The sequence below is a fragment of the Typopeltis vanoorti genome, chromosome 23 (assembly GCF_054136105.1).
Source record: "Typopeltis vanoorti isolate ZY-2024b chromosome 23, IOZ_Tvanoo_1.0, whole genome shotgun sequence".
NCBI lineage: Eukaryota > Metazoa > Arthropoda > Arachnida > Uropygi > Thelyphonidae > Typopeltis > Typopeltis vanoorti.
In genome coordinates this window covers 31,763,762-31,783,739 of record NC_143571.1, presented here as the reverse complement: position 1 = coordinate 31,783,739, position 19,978 = coordinate 31,763,762, and the positions used below count along the sequence as shown (strand labels likewise).

The following is a 19,978-nucleotide window of genomic DNA, read 5'->3' as shown; positions in this document are numbered from 1 at the left end:
CAACCTCATTTTTAAGCACCTCTAAGTCTTCATCCAATGTAACAGGAGCATTACACATCATATTACATACACCTGGTTGATATATCTTAGGAAAGTGAGCACTCATTAATTCAACAATCTCATTAGCTTCCCACACTCTAGTACTATCTGCATTCAATAAAGTTATTCTTTCACATTCATTCTTTCTTTTGTTTGTGGCTAATGATAAAATTCTTTTGGATTGCCTTTAGTTGCATGGCTAATTTATTTTCATACTCCTATTTAGCTTTCCACACAATAGTCATTTTTTTCTGGCCTGAGCTTTGTATATTTATTTCATAACACCTCTCACTCTTATTCCCACAATATTCTTTCCACATCATCTTGTGGATCTCTTGCTTAATAAGGTTGCACATCCATTTCACTCCCAACCTATTTATTCTTTGAACACCAGGGATGCATTCAGATACCATCTCATTTAAGCACTTTTTCAAAGATTCCCATGCACTGCTGACATTTTCCCCATTCAATAACTGATACCATGGGACCAAAGATAGTATTTTCCTAAGTTGATCATAATTTCCAGCTTTTTAGTTCAGCATGTAACCTGTTTCAATTGGAGCATCAATACTTGGATACTTCCCAAGAAAGCACTGCACTGTCACCAACCGGTGGTAAAATAATGATATTCTTAACAGAGACCCCTTCTAACACTATGAGCAAAACGAACTCTTTGACCTTGAGTTCCTTCTTTCACATGCTGCTTGAGAAAGTTATCGCACAACGATGCAATAAATTCTTCATCTTTCTAATCATGTGATTTCTCTTCTACTCAATGTTTGGAAAATTAAAATCGCCCATAATGATCACTCGTTTGGCACCCATAAGGCTAAATTGCAATGCATTTCTTCATCCCCTGCAACTGAGCTGCCAGGTCTGTAGCAACCCCCCCCCCATATATTTCATTTTGTTAACCTCCACTTCACACCAGATAGTCTCAAACTCACCACTACATGGGACATTGTTATCATCATTGTTTTCTTGTGTTTCTACCCTAACTGGACTTAAGTCATCTGATATCATCAGTAGCACTCCTCCTCTCGTATCTCTTCTGTCATTCCTAAAAATAGTATACCCATTACACTCGATCCCACTTACCATATCTGATTTTGATAGCCAAGTTTCAGTAATGCCAACAATAATAGGCCACATCATATTCAATAAAGCAACGAACTCAAGCCCCTTGTTTCTGATGCTCCTGGCATTTGTGTGTATATACATAACAGTTTACCAGCTAGCCTATTCTTATAATTAGATATGCAATTTATTTGGTCTTGTTCTAGAATTTTCTCTATTCCCTACCCAGACATACTCAAAACATCTGAATTCAAAGCATATTTTTCAACCCCTTCGCCACATACATAACCATTCAAAGACATTCATATCCTTATCACATTTGCATATCATAGATGAATTGCACACACATTTCTGCCATTCCTCCCTTGATTTAGTTTCCATTACTCTCTGCATTAGGTCTCATACTAAGAAATAATTTTTCCAGGCTCCTGATGCCAAATGAATTCAAGTGCAGGCCATCCCTCTTATACAAGTCTTTTCTGCCATCAAATTCACTCTGCACATCTGAAAACTTGTATCCATTTCTTCTACACAGCTTGCACGTGAAATCATTTGCTATCATGCCCTCCTTCTTAACTCGGTATCGTATCTGGGTAGCAGTCCTACAATTTTTACTCCCTCACATTTCTTTCTTGCTTCTTCCACTAGACCTTTCATATCTTCTCTCATACTATATTTGTCACTACTTAATTATTAGTTCCTATCAGAACTACCATCTCTTTTACTTTTGATAACTAATATTTAAGGAATTGACAGCGTATACTAGAAATATAGATTAAATAAACTTTAATATATACTTTCCGATATTTCGGCGAACGTCACGTTGCCATCTTCTTGGGAACTTACTACAAAGACACGTGCACACAAGTACTAATAACAGCAAAATGAGACTGAAGCTAGGAAGCTAGCGTTTTCCTAAAGTCCTGATGGTTCCCCCTGGCGGGCTATATTGGTAGTTCTTGGCCTTTGGGCTGAAGTTCTTCTGATAAAAGTTTCCCAAATTTGGGGCAGTCTCATGCATCCAAATTTGTTGAGGTTTGGCATGTTCCTAAGGGCTGAGGCTGATTCTATGAATAGTCTTTCATACTTGAACTTGCTGCGGTGTATTACTGTGGCTTTCTTCCATCTTATTCTGTGGCGAGTATCCAGAGCATGGTCTGCAAGCCCAGAGTGGTTGTACTGGTGAAATCAGATGTAATCCTTGTGTTCTGAGATTCTGATATTTGCTGTCCTGCCTGTTTGGCCAAAGTAGGACAGTTTACAGCTGCAAGGGATCTGGTATACACCAGGTAGGTCTAGGGGAAGTGGTTGGTCTTTGGTGGAGCGGATAAGGGATGCTTATGAAGTTTTCTATGTGGTCTGTAACAAGTGGTCAAGTCATGTTTTTTTAAGATTTTATTGATTTTTTCCGAGGTGCCTCGGATGTAGGGAATGGTGATGGATTTAGAGTAATCTTTTTTGTGAAGGGGAGGGGGTGGTGGGTTGTGGATAACCGGGTTAAGTATTTTTTGGATTTTTTGGAGGGGGTAGCCGTTGGCTGAGAAAGTGTCACGGATGTGATTTAGTTCAGTGGTTAGGGCTTGATCATTAGAACAGATTATTTTTGCCCTGTTGAATAATGTTTTAATAACTCCATATTGTTGTGAGGGGGAGTGGTGGGATTGTTGGTGAATGTATCTGCCTGTATGGGTGGGTTTTCTATAAATTGAGAAAACCAAGGTTCCATCAGATTGGCAGGTGACTAGTGTGTCTAGGAAGGGGAGGTTATTGTTTTCCTCTTTTTCCAGGGTGAATTTGATTCTAGGGTGTTTGTTGTTCAAGTGTGTTAGGAAGGAGAGGAGTGAATCCGGGCCATGTGGCCAAATAGCGAAAACATCATCAACGTAGCGAAGCCATGTGGTAGGTTTTTGTGGGGCTGAGTTTAAGGCTTTCTCTTCAAAAGTCTCCATAAAGAAGTTGGCCAAGGGTGGGGAAAGTGGTGAACCCATGGCTGTCCCCTCTATCTGTTTGTAGAATTTTTCCTGCCAAACGAAATAGCCTGAGTTCATTGTAAACTGAAATAGGGCTGAGATATCGGGAGGAAATTTAGCTTGGATTAGCTCTAAGGTTTCTTTGAGGGGGACATTCGTGAATAGGGAGGAGACATCAAAACCGACCATTATGTCATTATGTTGGAGTGTAAGGTTTTCTATATTGGCTTTGAAGTGGGCTGAGTTTTTTATGTGTGATGGTGTATTGCCAGTATAGTGTGAGAGCGCTTTGGCTAAATGCTTGGCTAGTTTGTAAGTGGGGGAATCAATGCCATCCACTATGGAACGTAATGGCACATTTTCTTTGTGTATTTTTGGGAGCCCATATATGCGGGGGGGGGGGTCTAGAGTTATAGGGTTTTAGTCTGTTGGTAATCTCCACAGGCCAAGAAGTGACCTTCTTAAGGAGCCTATGGAGTTTTCTAATTTGTGAGTTGGTGGGATTGTAATCAATGGGGAGGTAAGTGAAACGATCTAATAATAAAGCCTTGAGCTTACCTGTGTAGTCTTTAAGATTGAGTACCACAGTGGCGTTCCCCTTATCCGCTATGATCACTATTTTTTTGTTTCTCTTCAATTCTTGTAGTGCCTTGTATTCACTAATAGATATGTTGGATTTTGGAGGTTTTGCTTTATTGAGAACACAGGCTACATCCAATCTAATATCGTTGGCGAATCCCGCGTTCAATTTGGATCATTAATTCCTCGGCCGGTAATTTCTTAGGAGCAATGGCGAAGTTGTGACCACGTGACAGACGTGGAGTGCTTCTGGCTTTAAGGTAGCTGACGAAAGGTTAACAACAGTGTTGGTTTGTAGTTTAGGTTTGGACGCCGAGTTTTTTATTAATTTATCAAACTTGTTGATATGTCGGCTCCGTACTCGTTCAAATTCTTTTTTAGCTGCCGTACACGAGACGTCATGTAGGAGCGACCAAAGCTCGTGATTCAGCGTAAGTGAAAGCTCATTTTCCAGCGTTGAAATAGCTCTGTTTATGTCGGCTAGGGAACCGCGTGTAGTGGTAATTTGCTCCCGAAGTAATGCCTGGCTAGCGCGGTTGTGATGAAGCTTTCTGTGAGATGAAGCGGTGTTTAAATTTAACACAGTTCGGGATGACTTGATTATCCCGGCAGCGTTTTAGGAATGCCAGACGGTTAAGTTGTCTGGATAATTTCAGCTTCAGTTTGCCGTAATGGCGGGCCTTGCGTGCGAAGAGATCTCCGTGGATGATCATTATTCTTGTTGAGAGGCTTATACGCTGGTTAAACATGATAACTAATATTTAAGGAATTGACAGCGTATACTAGAAATATAGATTAAATAAACTTTAATATATACTTTCCGATACTGGGAAACTTTTATCAGAAGAACTTCAGCCCAAAGGCCAAGAACTACCAATATAGCCCGCCAGGGGGAACCATCAGGACTTTAGGAAAACGCTAGCTTCCTAGCTTCAGTCTCATTTTGCTGTTATTAGTACTTGTGTGCACGTGTCTTTGTAGTAAGTTCCCAAGAAGATGGCAATGTGACGTTCGCCGAAATATCGGAAAGTATATATTAAAGTTTATTTAATCTATATTTCTAGTATACGCTGTCAATTCCTTAAATATTAGTTATCATGTTTAACCAGCGTATAAGCCTCTCAACAAAAACTCTTTTACTTTTCTTTTTTGTTTTTCAATTATGTTTTTCATATTTTTAATTTTTGCCCTGGGAAACTAGAAGTGGCAATTCCCTCTGCAAGTGCAAATTTAAGATTGAGTCACCATACCATATCTCTTTTTTCTTCGATTTTAACTGATTTACCTTAATATTATGATTACCAAGTTTTACCCTTTCTATCTTCACGAAACACATCATACTCTTCAATCTCTATTCCTGTCAGGATGTCATCCTCATCCAACTATGTCTCTCACTTGTTCCAACAATTCTTGGGCGAACAGAATCCATTAATGCAACCATTTCATTTGTCTTGTTTCTTACACTTCTAGTATTTGTATACAAACATAGCAACTCATTCCTTGATCTATAGCTAGTTCCAATGATACCGATTATTTGATGTGACTTCTCCATGCTTAACTCAAGCAATTTCTTTTTCTCCTTATTCATCTTAGATTCTTCAAATCCAACTGTTTTCCCTTGACCAGGTCATCCCCTTCCCTTTTTATCCACACACACATCCTCTTGGAGCAGCAACTGTTCTTGTGCTGTGTTTCCCTGTCCACCCCTGAGCCTCCCAATTTCCGTCTGTCTGTCTTGCACACCTGTTCTCTCATTCTCTATACTCATGCCACTCACTTCTTCATTCATAACCACCTCTTCGATCTCTCCTGTCTTACTCTCCCGTTTTTCCACATCACTTCCTACTTGATCAGATTCATTCTCTGCACTCACTTCTCTACCTTCCAGCAGCAGTCTCTCCAAATCACTCACACCAGAACCATCGAAATGCAGTCCATCACTCTCATACATTTCACTTTGTCTTTCAAACTCATTCCACACATTAACAAATCCTTGTAATTATTAACAGACTTCATAATCCTTTCTCTCCAACTCTTTTCACTACTATCATACCTCAGCAACACACTTGCTACCTTTCCTATCACACTGTTATCTTTTATCCATCTCAACAACCTCCTGATATCCAATCTGACATGTTCTTTGTTCCCAGTCAAGTCATTTGTCTTTATTACAACTACCAACTCTTTTGCTCACTTCTCATATCTAATGCCTCAATCATCATGCTACTCATGCTACCTACAGGAAAATAATGATCACCCTTTTCTTATTAGTGAGACCAATTTGCTTATACATCTTCTTTGCACTGCCTTCCACATTACCAGGTCACTCACTCATACGCACGGAAGGCTTTCATTAACTATCACCATGTTCAATATATTGCATCTTGAGCTCATTCACTATCTCTCTGTATATACTATTCTTGTGATGCATTCCACTCTATAGGCAAGAAATTTATTTCTTTTCCCAAGAAACTTATTCCCTTGTTCAAGTTTTCCTTTCAGAGTTCCACAGATAGTTTCTTATTTTCCCCCTCAAGTTTCCTTCTACTCTGCAAATGATCTCATCTACATCAATATAAATTCAATAAAATCCTCTCACTAATGTATGTTTCTGTCATTTCATCTCTTTTCCTGCTACCTATCTACCATAGTCTGAAGATTATATTCTTTGCAGTCCCTTCTTATAGTTAATATTATTATTATTACTTGACACTTCCAGGGAGTCCGAGATTCATCGAGGGAGAGCACTTGCTCTACAACTCTCCACTCCACCACTCAGTCCTCTAACTACAGCAAACCGCATCATCTACACCAACACCATCTACTATCCACTACTACTACTTTCACAGACAATCACAAACATCCATGCTCACGGCGGGATTCAAACCCACAGCCTTTTGGCTGGAGAGAGGATATGCTAACCACTTGGCCAACCAGGCTGGTAAAAATAGCATAATTTATTCGTCAATTGAATGAAAATAGTTGTTTGTTTTGATTCACGTCATATTTCAGAGTTATAATATTTATTCATTTTCACTACACTATTTCAACAGTGTCACTTCACTTTCTGAGAAACCAGGTGATGGCAATCCATGTATACACCTTTCTGTATGACAATGTGTGGATACACATGGCTGTAAACCTATAGCACATTGTGTGCACTAAGGATTAGATGATACAAATTCCTGTTCATCAGATTAGATATAGTCCTATTTCAAGCCAATTCAAGTCCCCAATAAACAAGGTCATAGTTTCTTAAAAAGATGATGAAATTCACAAACATGTATACCACAAAGAGATTTGAGTCCACATCTTGTAGGTTAGGAGAGTGGAAACACTATCCATTCAGACAGCCAAGTTAAGCATATAGCATAATCAATATGTTCTCTATATTTCAGCTCACTGCCTATTGCAGGGGTGGCCAACTACGTGTCCTTTTGGAGCCAAAATAATTCCAGTAAGACTTAGAAGAGCCGCAACCTTTGACTGACATGATGATACAGAAATAAATGAGTGTGCGTAAAGCAAGGTGGGTGGTGGGGATGCAGAAGCTATGCCTGCCTGCTACAACACATTAGTTACACTTCCAGCACTCATCTATTGGTATCGTTCAACATATTGTTGCGTGAGTCCATTGACGGTGCTATTGTTAAACTCTTTTTCAATTGCTTAGAAATGTCACATAAAATGTAAATATGAAGAAAACTAAGAAGTTTTAGGCCAGAGTGGGAAAAGGAGTTTCTTTTTGTGAAACGACAAAGTAAACCAATGTGTGCCGTATGCCAAATAACACTAGCGCAATTCAAAACCAGAAATCCCAAGAGTCATTATGACATGCATCACAGTAATTTTAGTAAAGAATTTCCTTTTAGCTCTGATCTGAAGTGAACTAAACTGTCAACTTTGAAAGAACAACTCCATGGTCAGAGTAAATTGATGTCCATGTTTACTAAAGAGGCTAGTTTTATTTTAGCACTTAATATTGCACAGACAAAACATCCACACACATGGAAGGAGAATTTGTCAAGAAGAAGAATATTGCCCAAATAATTTCAGTTTTAGACCTGGATAATAAAAAATTATGCAGATTGATTGAGCAGATGCCAGTCTCCAGGAGTAATTGAAAGGAGAATTTCCATTATCAGTGTTGACATTGTAAATAACTGGCACCATAACTTGAAAAACTGTGCTGCATCTAGTCTGGCTTTGGATGAATCTACAGATATTCAGGACAAACCACAACTAGCTACATTTGTCTGCTTTATATCTTATGATCTGGACGTCAAGGAAGAGCTATTGGACTTGATAGCATTGAAAGATACAGCATGTGGTTCTGACATCAAAGAAGCTCTTGAAGCACTTACAAAAGCTTCGGTATCGCGTGATAAAATCATCAGAATTGTAACCGATGGTGCTCCAGCTATGAGGGATAAAACTAAAGGGGGGGGAGGGCTCGTGGGGCTTCTTAAGAAGGATGAATCATATCCTGCTTTCCTACATGTACATTGCATTCACAGGGAACATCTAGCTGCCAAGTGTTTTAAATTTGAACATGTAATGAAAGTAGTTCTAAGAACTGTCAATTTTATTTGTTCAAGTACTAAAACATACCAACAGTTCAAAAGCTTTCTCGATGAGCTGAATTGTGGTGAGATTCCTAATGACATATCATGGTTTTGCTTAGTAAGGTGGCTCTGAGTTAGCAATGTATTAAACTTTTCTTTTTTTGTTGTTATTAGACCCAATGAAACAGTTTCTTAAAGAGAAGGAGAAATTTTTCCCTCATCTCAAAGACACTCAGTGGTTGTTAGATATGGCATTTTTCAATGTTTTCTAGCATCTACCGATGCTAAGCGTTTTCACTTCAAGGAAAAGAAAAACTAATAACTAATCTTACACAGACTGTGATAAGCATCCAAAGCAAACTGCAACTTTTCCAGAGAGACATGGAAAATAAAACTTTCAATGACTTCGACTGTCTGAAGAAAATACTGACAAATTTGCCAAGAGTGGAATTAGAAATGGGATCTTATGTTAACAGTAATCTAGCCGAACTACTCAACAATCAATTTGCAACCTTCAAGAACTTAAGCCAACATTCAGGTTTTTGGGAAATCTTCCCTCACGAACATGCTTCAGCACAGCTGTCCTATTTCAAAACGAATTGTGATGGATATCGCAGCTACAGAACTGAAGCTTTTGGAACTTCAAGAGGAAGAAGGACTGAAGCAAAGTGGATGTTCCGTAATTGAGTTTTGAAAGCATGTTCAGGACCAACGGTATCCAAAACTTAAGCATTTGCAAGAAAACTATCTCCATTTTTGGGACAATGTGCTGCTGGTAAGCACTATATTCGACTTTAAATTTATTATTATTATTAAGAGAGACCTCCAATGAGTCAGCGAGTCATCGAGGGAGGCCACATACTACACACATCAGCCATCATACTTATTCTCGGATTCATTCACACTGCTTGCAATCACAACATCCAATGGCAATCCATTCCAATCACGCACCACTCTCTGAGAGAAAAATCTAGCCGTCACACCCTTCTTGACAACCTTCATTCTCAGCTTCCAAGGATTCCCTCTTGTCCTTTCCCCACCCTCTATAAATTGAAAATTTCCATCAATTGAAATCCTGTATGACCCTTTCAAGTCTGTAAGTCTCAATCATATCACCCCTCTTTCTCTTGTTTGCTAGTGCCTGCAGTCTACAAATTCTCAATCTGTCTTCATAATCAGTATTCCACAATCCTGATATCATTTTTAACACTCTCTTTTGTACTCTCTCCAATATATCAGAATCACAACGGCCAGGAGACCAGACCTGCGCACAATAGTTCAAGAAGGGTCTTATCAAGGCCTTGTAAAGAGGCAAAATAACATCCTTATCTTTACATGTGAATGTTCATTTCAGCATTTCAATTATCTTTTGAGTTGTATTTGCAATCTTTGCCACATGGCCCCTAAACTTCAATTTCCTATCTATTAACACTCCAAGATCCCTAGCCTCATCAGTTTCTTCTAGCCTAATCCCACCAATATAATATGACATTGGATATCTAATCAGGCAGAAGTGAATGACTTTACATTTACTAACATTGAACTGACACCCATTTTCCCATATCTACAATTCCAGACTATTCAAATCATTCTGGAAAGACTGCATATGAGCAGCATTCCTGATTACCCTACCTATCTTTGCATCATCAGCAAATAACTGTATGTCGCTTGTCAAATCCTTCCTAATATCATTAATGTACAGATGGAATAACAGTGGACCAAGCACTGATCCTTGTGGTACACCACTGGTTACCTTAAATATTGCAGACTCACATCCCCCATATACCACTTTGATATCTGTCAGTCAGTCATCCTCTTATCCATGCTAATAGTCTATAATCCAAACCCATTTTCTCCTATTTATGCAGTTTGCCATGCTATATTCTGTCAAAAGCCTTAGCAATATCCAAAAGTATCTTGGTATATCCATTCCCCTTGTCTAGTTCAATGGTAACATTATTAAATCTAAATAAATATTTCTTTTAAATGATGAACATTTGAACAAGCTTATGAGAACTGCTTTGACTAATTACACATCTAATTTTAAGGAGCTTATTAAGAAAAGGCTACTATTAAATAGCTAAAATTATTATGTTTTGACTTTAAAATTATTCTAATTGTTCAAAGTAAACTTCATTTAATGTGTTTCGAATTAAACTTTTTTATTGCAGTAATTTTTATTAACCCCGTTTTTCTCTCTCCCTCTTCTCTCTCTCTCTTTTTTTTTTATTTCGTTCCTCTTTTTTGTTGTCTCCTCTTCTCTTTTTGTTTATTTTTTTCCTGGTAGAGTGTGAAGAGCCACATGGACGCGAGATGTATGCAGTCTCACGACTCCTGGTCTATTGTCATCTCTAGACCTTTTATCTCTTTCGGCTTCTTTGCCACATTTTTTAATGAAGCTTTCTATTTTTTTGCCTTTCAGTATGTAAAAGTCAATTTAGCAACTCTGAACTGAAAAAACAACTTATCTTCCAATTCCACCTGAAATCCTCCTGGAAGGTCACAACATCAGATCATAATTTCTTAATAAGTTTGTTTGAACTATACACACATCATCCGCAAACAATTATATTTAATTGATTTTGTATTTGTACTACATCCAAAATCCAAACTGAAAGTATGGTTTGCTCTGATATAGTAACTCTTTATATTCTATCTTTCTCAGGCAGAGAGAGAGAGAGAGAGAGAGAGAGAGAGAGAGAGAGAGAGAGAGAGAGATGGATGGTTTGGGGATTTTATCAATGTTAGTAGTGTTAGTAGTAGTAGATAATTTCAGATAGTTAGGATCTATTATTCATAAGTTGGGAACATGTGAGAAAAATGGAGATGATCATGTCAACGAATCCCCTTACTTACACACCATTCAGTTCTTTAATGCTATTAAAGAACTGAATGGTGTGTAAGTGAATCAAGACAACAAGAAACCAAGAAGAAAATGATACTTCCAAATGATAGTAGAGAGTGTTCTGATGTGGCAGGAGAAGGATGGACAGTGAATGTGAAGCAGAAGAGTCATATAAGATCTGTAGAGATGGATGGCTTATGATGAAATGTGTATATCTTACCTTCAAAGATTTCAGAATGAGACCATCATGGAGAGATTGAATTTGTAAAGAAAATGTGATGGACTACCTGGAACATTGACCTTTACAGTGGCATGGATATGTTCAATGGATACCACAGGAGAGATGGCCCATGTGAGTGATGAATTGTTGCCACCAGGAAGATGGAAGAGAAGATGCCTCAAACTTATGTGAAGAGGAGGAGTTGTAGAGGCAATGCAAGTTAGAGGATTGCAAGAAGGTTCTCAGAATGACCATTGATAATGGCCAAGTGATTACAAGACAAGACAACTGCTGAACAGTGGAAATTTAAAAGTAAAAAAGTAAGTAGTAGTGTGACAACAAAAATTATTATGATAATAAGATTTATCTCACTTTTGTTTACAAATTTGTTAATTATTATTATTTTATTTCTTTATTATTTTTTTCTAACAACTGCATTAATGGGATCAGATATTTATCAAAATAGTTTTACTAATAAAATATTCTACATACCACAGAATTCAGCATAGTGTTAAATTCATTATAAAAGAGATGATTGATAAGTGCACCAGAACTAAGTTTATTTAAGTTACAGTTCAGCTGCCCATCAATATCTGATTTAAAATCACCAAGGAAATCCTCCAAGAGTCTGCAAAGAAAGCACAGATAATTCAACACAAACTAAACAGAAATAAAGTGATGTTAAAAATATTCTTAACAATGTTGCAAATTAATTTTCATATTACTGAAATTAAAATTGATAAAACATATCGGATTGAGTTCATCTAGGTCGGGATTAATGCAAGTTTAAATATTGCAACATTTAATTTAGTGCAAATTGTACGATAATACCAGGTCATGTTTAATGCAAACTAAAATTCAATTAATGCAAGGATAGCACATGCACAGTTTGAGTAGCTGAGAGTTTATTGAGTTTAGCTGCTGTTAAGGTTTGAGCCGCTGCTACCTAAGACTGCATGTTAGTGTTAGTTTGTGACTTGTTTTAATTGGTTTTAAGAAGTACCCTTAACAAAATGGACAAAAGGAAGATTCCTTCAGATAAAAACACAAACAGTGAATGACAAAAGGAGGAAGTCTAAGTCCATGAGAATTACGATAATCCACGGCGATTCCATCACACATAAGGCCCACCATTACGGTAAAATGAAGTTGAAGCTATCAAGACAACTGAATCGTCTCACTTTCCTAAAACGCTGCCGGGATAACCAGGTAATCCCAAACTGTGTCAAATTCAAGCACTGTTTCCTTTCCCAAAAGGCTCTCCGTATTTATAACCGTGCCAGCCAAGCTTTTCTCAGGGAACAAATCGGCACTACTCGCCGTTCCCTGACTGACGCTAACTTAGCTATCCAGGCACTCGAAGATGAGCTTTCCAGAACCTTAAACCACGAGATTTGGTCTATTTTATATGACATCTCATGCACTGCTGTGGATAAAGAATTGAAAAAAGTACGAGAACGACACATCAAAAAATTTGAGAATTTAAAAAAGAACTCTAACTCCAAACCACAACTTCCTACTGACACGGTAGTCAACCTTTCGTCAATTAGTTTGAAACCTGAAGTACTTGATGCTCTCTCAAGTGGCCACTGCGCCCAGAAGAATGCCTGCTGAAGACATTATGATACAAATTGAACGGGGGATACGACACCTTCCAAACCACGTCGCCAACGATATTAGACTGGATGTGGCTTGTGTTCTGACCAAAGCTAAACCACCAAAAGCCAACATGCCCAGTAAGGAAATTAAATCTCTACTGGAATTAAAGAAAAACAAGAAAATAATAATCACCAAAGCTGATGACTTTGTTAACAATTTATTATATTCTTAACAATATTCTTTTTATCCTTTACTGTAATATTTCATTAATAACCATATAAAAACTTATAGTTCAAATAGTGTGAATTCGAATAATGCAATCACTTCATGGGATTCATTACCCACAGTAATTCAGATCTACCTGTATTTGTAGTGTACAAGTGTTTCTAAATTACTCTAAGACTCAAAAAGTAAAAAAAAAAGATGAGGCTGATATAGTGGCATTTCACATATATCATTTGATTGATACATCTGAATATATTAATATACACTCATGAGCAAATTATGGTTGCTCTGCTCGTTGGGTGGTTTTACATGTCACTGAGTGGAGCTACCACTGACTTTGCTGTTCTGGAGTGATGAGTTTAATAGTCACTCTTTTAAGGTCAGAGAGTAAGATTTAGAGTAATCTTCTAGATCATTCCGAGTTTTTGGAGAGCAGTTCCTCCCACAATAAAGGGGCTACTAAAGGGATGTCAATATGCAATATATAGCCTCTTGCAGTGAAGTCATCCCTACCTTCTAGTGGTATAGCCTGTTTCCACAAACAGGGCTCTTGGAAGCAATTCCACTGCAAAGGCATATCTTCCCTAATTGGAGGAAATGCCAACTTAACCTCTATGTGGTAGATGTCTTTCATCACCTGAAATACCACCACCTTGCTTATTAGAGATCTGAAGTGTCTTCAGCCATGTTTGGTTGCTAGAGCAAGGGATCCAGTTTGTCCCCCCCCCCACTCTTCTCACATGCAGTGAAAGTGATATTCTCATAGACACACCAATCTCAATGTAGGAGGCCTAGACTCTCGCAAGGGTACAGCAGTAAAATGGTTCTGCAGGCCGGTCGCTGGTTAGTACACAGGACTGAACCAGGTAGTAACAAATTTGGAGGCATCCCAATAAGCTAGGGAAAAATCCTGCAACGATGTGTTTTGCCAATTCGTAAATGGAGGGAGACCAAATACTGTGACTACAGGGGGAACTGTTGGGGCCATGACAGACAACAGTTCTTCCCACAATCATCATTCTTCCCACAAGATAATCCCCTCCAATTTTCCAACACACTTGACCTCTTCCCAACAAACTCCCCTTGCAGGTATACTGTGGTTGTTAGTTCTCCTCTTGGAAACTTGGACCACAACCTCATACAAGTCTCTTGCTGCAGAACAACCTACCTACCAGTTCAGTCTCATGTCCTTTGGCACTACAAGGGTGCCAAATGAGAGAACCTCAGTGACTTCTATTCCTCCTTCCCATGGTCCTGATTACTGCTTCAGTTCTTCTGATCCAAACATCTGCTCAGACTGAATAACAGAAATTATCCTCACACGAATGAAGGCTTTCATCCCCTATTCCAGTCCAAACTCCATCTAAGCCTTGGTTCTCAAAAAAAAAGTGTGCCAATGCTGTAAAAGAAAAAACCTCTGCTTACCACAACTGACTCAAGACCAAAACTCCAGCTGCCCTCTCTGCCTATACTGCAGCCACAACAGTTGTAAAAGAATATCACTAAGTTCAAGTCAGACTCTGAAAGGGCCAAATGCTGCAAACTCATCTCCTACCCAAATGGCAGTTGCTTCTTCTGGTCCCTTGCCAAGGCCATTGGACTTCTGCCCACCCAAGTTTCCACTACTCTCACGTCCAGATGGTACTGTAGTCTCCTCACCAAAAGACAAGCCCAATTTACTTGCATCACTCTTCTCTTCTCTTCCAATTCCTACATCGATGACCTGGACAAAGTTCCTTCCACAAAGAAATGCTCCCTTCATGTCTCCCATTGTCTTCCGACAAAAAGAAATCCAAAGAATCCTTAACAACCTGAACCATAACTATCAGGACCAGATGCCACAAACAAGTGACAAATACCTTGGACATGGGAGATGCATAGACAGTGATGTACTTGGTTTTACAAAAACTTTTGATAGGCATTCACTCAGGAGTCTATTATCCAATCCCATCTGTTTCAATATATTTATTAGTTCGTCGTGTGAAAGCCTAGCAAAAGTTTTTGGCTTTTACTGGCTTTTATCAGTTACTGGCTGTCATATAGGTATCAGAAAGTAGTATATGGGATATTGGGATGGATTTAACTAGTGATATGCAGCTGTTTGCAGACAATGAAATGCAGAGTCAAGCAGATGAAATGGCCTTACAGGAGGACTTGAATAGATTGCATGAATGGGCATTAAGTGTGCTGTCAGTCCAATGTTGAAAAGTGTAGGGTTTGAAATTTGGTAACCAACAATGAGATGCAAAGTATACACTTGGTGTGGAAACTTTAAAGGAGGTAGAGGAAATAAGAGATCTGGGAATGGTGGTGTGAACAAGGACCTGAAATTCAGGGGCCATATTGCACAAGTTGTGAAGCCATTACATTGGATAATGGCAATGATGTGAAGGACCCTGACATGCAGAAATAGAGAGGTTATCATGCCATTGTATAAAAGGCCTTGATGAGGTCTCATATGGATTATTGTGTACAGATTTGGTTGCCAGGTTTTCATGGTGACAAGGATATGTTGGAAAGGGTCCAGAAAAGATTCACAAAGGCAGTCAGTGGTTTTTGGAATGTGGAGTAAGGACAGATTGAGAGAATGTAAGTTGCAAAGCCTCATGAATATGAGGAAGGGGGGGGGGATATGATTGAGACATATAAGCTAGTCAGGGATTGTTATCACATTGACACGAATAACATGTTTCATAGAATGAGTAAGGGGGTAGGAACAAGAGGCCATCACTCGAAACTGTATAAATAGGGTGTGAGAAGAGAAGTGAATAACAGTTTCTTTGAATGGAAAGTGGTTGGTGAGTGGTGCATTGCCTGAGTGTGTTGTGAGTGTATACCTTAAAATTGAATCATTTTAAGGCATGGTTGAATGAGCACTGTGTGCAATAGTGTGTACCTCCAGCAATGAGGTTCTGACTCCATGGAAGTCAAATGTTAATAATAATGTACAAAAGGTAGTCTGTGAATGCTGGTGGGCTGGGCATGACATATTGGCAAACTGACTTATACTGTTTAACTTTACATTATAAAAAAAAAAAAAAATATTTAAAAAAAATGATGTAACTTAATATGTACATCCTGACTTTAAACGTAAATAATATGCTACATATTATTTCTCATAAATGATTATCAACCTCCCATGATCAGTCCTGTGAATATACAGAGGTCAAGAAGATAATAATAATAATAATAACAAAAAATGTAACTTAAAACTAAATTGATTTACCCTGATAGAAATTTCAAAGGTCCAATTTTTTTCAGTTTCTCCAAATTTTTACGTATGGCATTAAGTTCTTGCTTTATGGAGTCATGCGTATCCTGAAGATACTTTTGAAGTTCAGGCAACTTATCTTGAATATGTTGTATTAACTGTTTACTGAGTACGCCTTGCAAATATTTTGTACCTAATCTTCCTGCCATATGTCTGCAAAAGTGAATATAATATAATATAATATAATATAATATAATATAATATAATATATGATGATCATAACATAACATATTAATGGTATGATACATATGAAATTATGGAAACTGAAAACAACACGAATGTCGATCCGATATGATCTTGGAAACATACCAGCTGAATACAATATTAGCATACAGAACAGATTCAACACACTCAATTTGTGTAAAAGAGAACCAGATGAACTATGGGAAGAGATTAAAGATATAATAAAAACAGAAGCAGAAGAATATTCCAACAGTTTGTAAAAAGAAGTCCAAATGGCTGTTAGAAGATGCCACCAAAACTGCTCGGGAAAGAAGGAAAATGAAGGCCACAGGAAATTTGTAGGAAGTATGACATTTGAATGCAGAGTTTCAATGACAAGCCAGAAGAGACAAGAAAAACTACTTTAACCAGGAATGCCAAATGAGACAAGAAAAAATACTTTAACCAGGAATGCCAACAAATAGAAGACCAAAACAAGAAAAGAAAACCAAGAGATCTTTTCAAAAAGATCAAAGAACTAACAGGGAAGTTTAGTGACAAGGAGACAATATTGAAAAGTAAACACAAAGGATATCTTACAGAACCTGCAGACATCAAAGAAAGATGGAAAGAGTATACAGAAGCCCTTTACAGAGAAGACTCCAAAATTACTGAGAAATTTGAAGAGCAGGATTATACACAGAAGCAGTACCACTGGAGAGTGAAGTGAGGTGGGCACTGCAACAGCTATCCAGTAAGAAAGCAACAGGAGGAGATGGAATACCCAATGAGCTGCTCAAATCCCTGGGAGAAGAGGAAGTTAAAATTTTAACAGCTCCATGTCAACGAATCTGGATCACAACTACATGGCCTAGGGAATGGAAAAAATCAGTTTATATACCTTTATTGAAGAAAGGTGATGCAAGAGAGTACAAAAATTACAGAACTATAGCACTGATTTCTCATGCAAGTAAAGTCTTACTTGAGATCATTCAGAAAAGACTGGAACCATTCATGAAGAGAGAAATGCCAGATGAACAGGCAGGATTTCGAAAAGGCAGAGGAACAAGAGATCGAATCACCAATGTGAGATGGATAATAGAAAGAGCACAGGAATATCAAAAGAATGTCTACCTTTGTTTTCTTGACTATAGCAAGGCTTTTGAGTCTGTAGATCATGTGAAACTGTGGAATGTGTTAAGAACGATGGGAGTCTAGAGCATTTCATTATCATTCTGAGGAATCTTTATTATAAACAAGAAGCTACTGTCTGAACAGATTTTGGAGAAACTGAGTATTTCACAATAGATAAAGGGATGCGACAAGGATGTATTTTATCTCCGTACTTGAGAATACATTTTAAGAATATCAGGGCTGGAGGAGTCTTCAGTTGGAATTAAAATTGGAAAAAATATTAATAATTTGAGGTATGCAGATGATACCACCTTGCTAGCAGAATGCAAAGAAGATTTGGAGGAATTTATTATGAAAGTTAAAGAAGAAAGTGATAAATATGGTCTTAAACTTAACCTCAAAAAGACAAAAGTTATGGCAACATGTGGCAACCACCACACTCAGAAAGAAAGCAATGACAAATTTAAGCAAGATCTTTAAAGATAAAGATATTAGCCTTGCAACAAAAATCAGAATTGTGAAAGCAATCGTATTCCCTGTAGTACTGTATGGATGTGAAAGTTGAACCCTGAGAAAGAGTGAAAGAAGGAAGATAGATGCATTTGAATTATGGGTTTGGAGATGCTTACTAAGAATACCATGGACGGCAAAGCAAACCAATAAATCAGTGATAGACAGAATAAAGCCAGATTGCTCCCTCGAAGCCAAGATCATCAAGCAAAAATAATTGTCATACTTCGGACATATTATGCGAGCACAGTCTGGAGAAGATGATGATGATGCTTGCTAAAGTTGATGGAAGCAAGAGAAGACCAAGAATTAGATGGGTGGATGGAGTTAAAAAAGCAACTGGAGTGCACTTGAAAATTCTGAAAGGCATGGTAAGGAATAGATCTGAATGGAAAATGTATGTTCATGGATCATCAGGAGTTCAAAACGACTCGATGGAACATAACACAATAAAAACACCACCATTCACTTCGTCTATGATAAATGAAACACGTGACACTAATATATACATATATGATGATCATAACATAACTAATTAAACCTATTTATGCAATACCATGTAAACATGTTGACAATAATACCTGAAAATATTCAGGTATTTATTGTCAAATTCAAACACTCCCCTACATTGTCACCCAAGCATGAAAATCCTACTATAACAGAAGGCTGTTCTAGCATCTTATAATTAGCTATATATGGTTTCCTGGGCTGTTGCTGTTCTCAGAATGCTGTGGGCCTCTCAATCTTTCAAGAACCCAAATAGATAAGTGTGGCTGTTAGTGAGATCGAAACTGTTGTGTAAGATATACCACTATGTAACTGTTTTTGCTGGTGTCTATGATTACACCAAAACAAAGTTACAAGGTAAGTATATTATTATTATGTTGTTGACTGGAATGCTTGTTTTGGAAGGATAAAAACTAAGTTTCCAAAGGAAATATCCTTCTACCTACATATGAAACTAACTAAATTACCTTCAGTTGTAAAGACCTTACAAAGGTAGCTTGACATTTCACTACAAAGGCCAATCTCTGCTGATCTATTTGGACACTATTTACTATACATAATGATTAAATTATTCAGAATAAGCAGCATTTTATTTACAAATAATGAAATTTTTGAAATTTTTGCAAGTTTATCAGACTGAAAGCAAGTCTACAAAAGAATGTAGAGCTTATTTGCTAGCAGTGATCCGTGTTTATGTACTTCTTTGTAAGAGTTACTTTAAAGTTACAAGTTTTTTGTTTTTTTTTGTCTTATTTTAAAGATTTTTGTTTCCAAGAATTTATCATGAAGCAAACATTGGGATAGAACATTTGTTACCAAACTCATGAAGGAGCTGTGGAACCATTCACAATAATTTGTATGCAGTATGCCATTTTTAGTTCTTGCATGAACATTCATGCAACCAATGGGAATTGTTGGTTTGACTCCTCTCCATTTACCACAACCTCTTGCTTTTTAAATATAATAGGTTTCAAAATTAGCAGAATATCATCATCATTGAATTCTTGAGGTCTTCCCCAATATCAAATGGGAAGAAAGTAAGAGTAACTCTGAAGGTACATTATTCATCTTAAAATGAATAATACTTCAGATCTATTATTAAAACTTGTGTGTAAATATTTTGAGAAGGATGAAACAAGCAAGCACAGCAATAACATCTGTAGCAAATTACCAACTGATCAGCATATCAGGAGTAGTCAAAGTACTGGAGAAGTTGGTCAAGAGCAAAATACAGGAACGGAAAGACGGAAATGGGATACTATATGGGGAGCAACC

General features: G+C 37.7%; 1 protein-coding gene across 3 annotated transcripts in view; it reads right to left on the bottom strand.

Annotated features, from left to right (window-relative positions):
• The window catches only part of LOC150093740 (dynamin-1-like), a 321,001-nt gene that overhangs the window by 146,455 nt on the left and 154,568 nt on the right, over positions 1–19,978 (bottom strand). For all 3 annotated transcript variants that reach the window (XM_090413070.1, XM_090413072.1, XM_090413071.1), the window contains exons 8-9: positions 16,346–16,543; positions 11,788–11,923 (exon numbers count right to left, since the gene is read on the bottom strand). In XM_090413070.1, the coding sequence (XP_090269196.1) occupies positions 11,788–11,923; positions 16,346–16,543 (334 nt within the window). The remainder of the gene's footprint in view (positions 1–11,787; positions 11,924–16,345; positions 16,544–19,978) is intronic.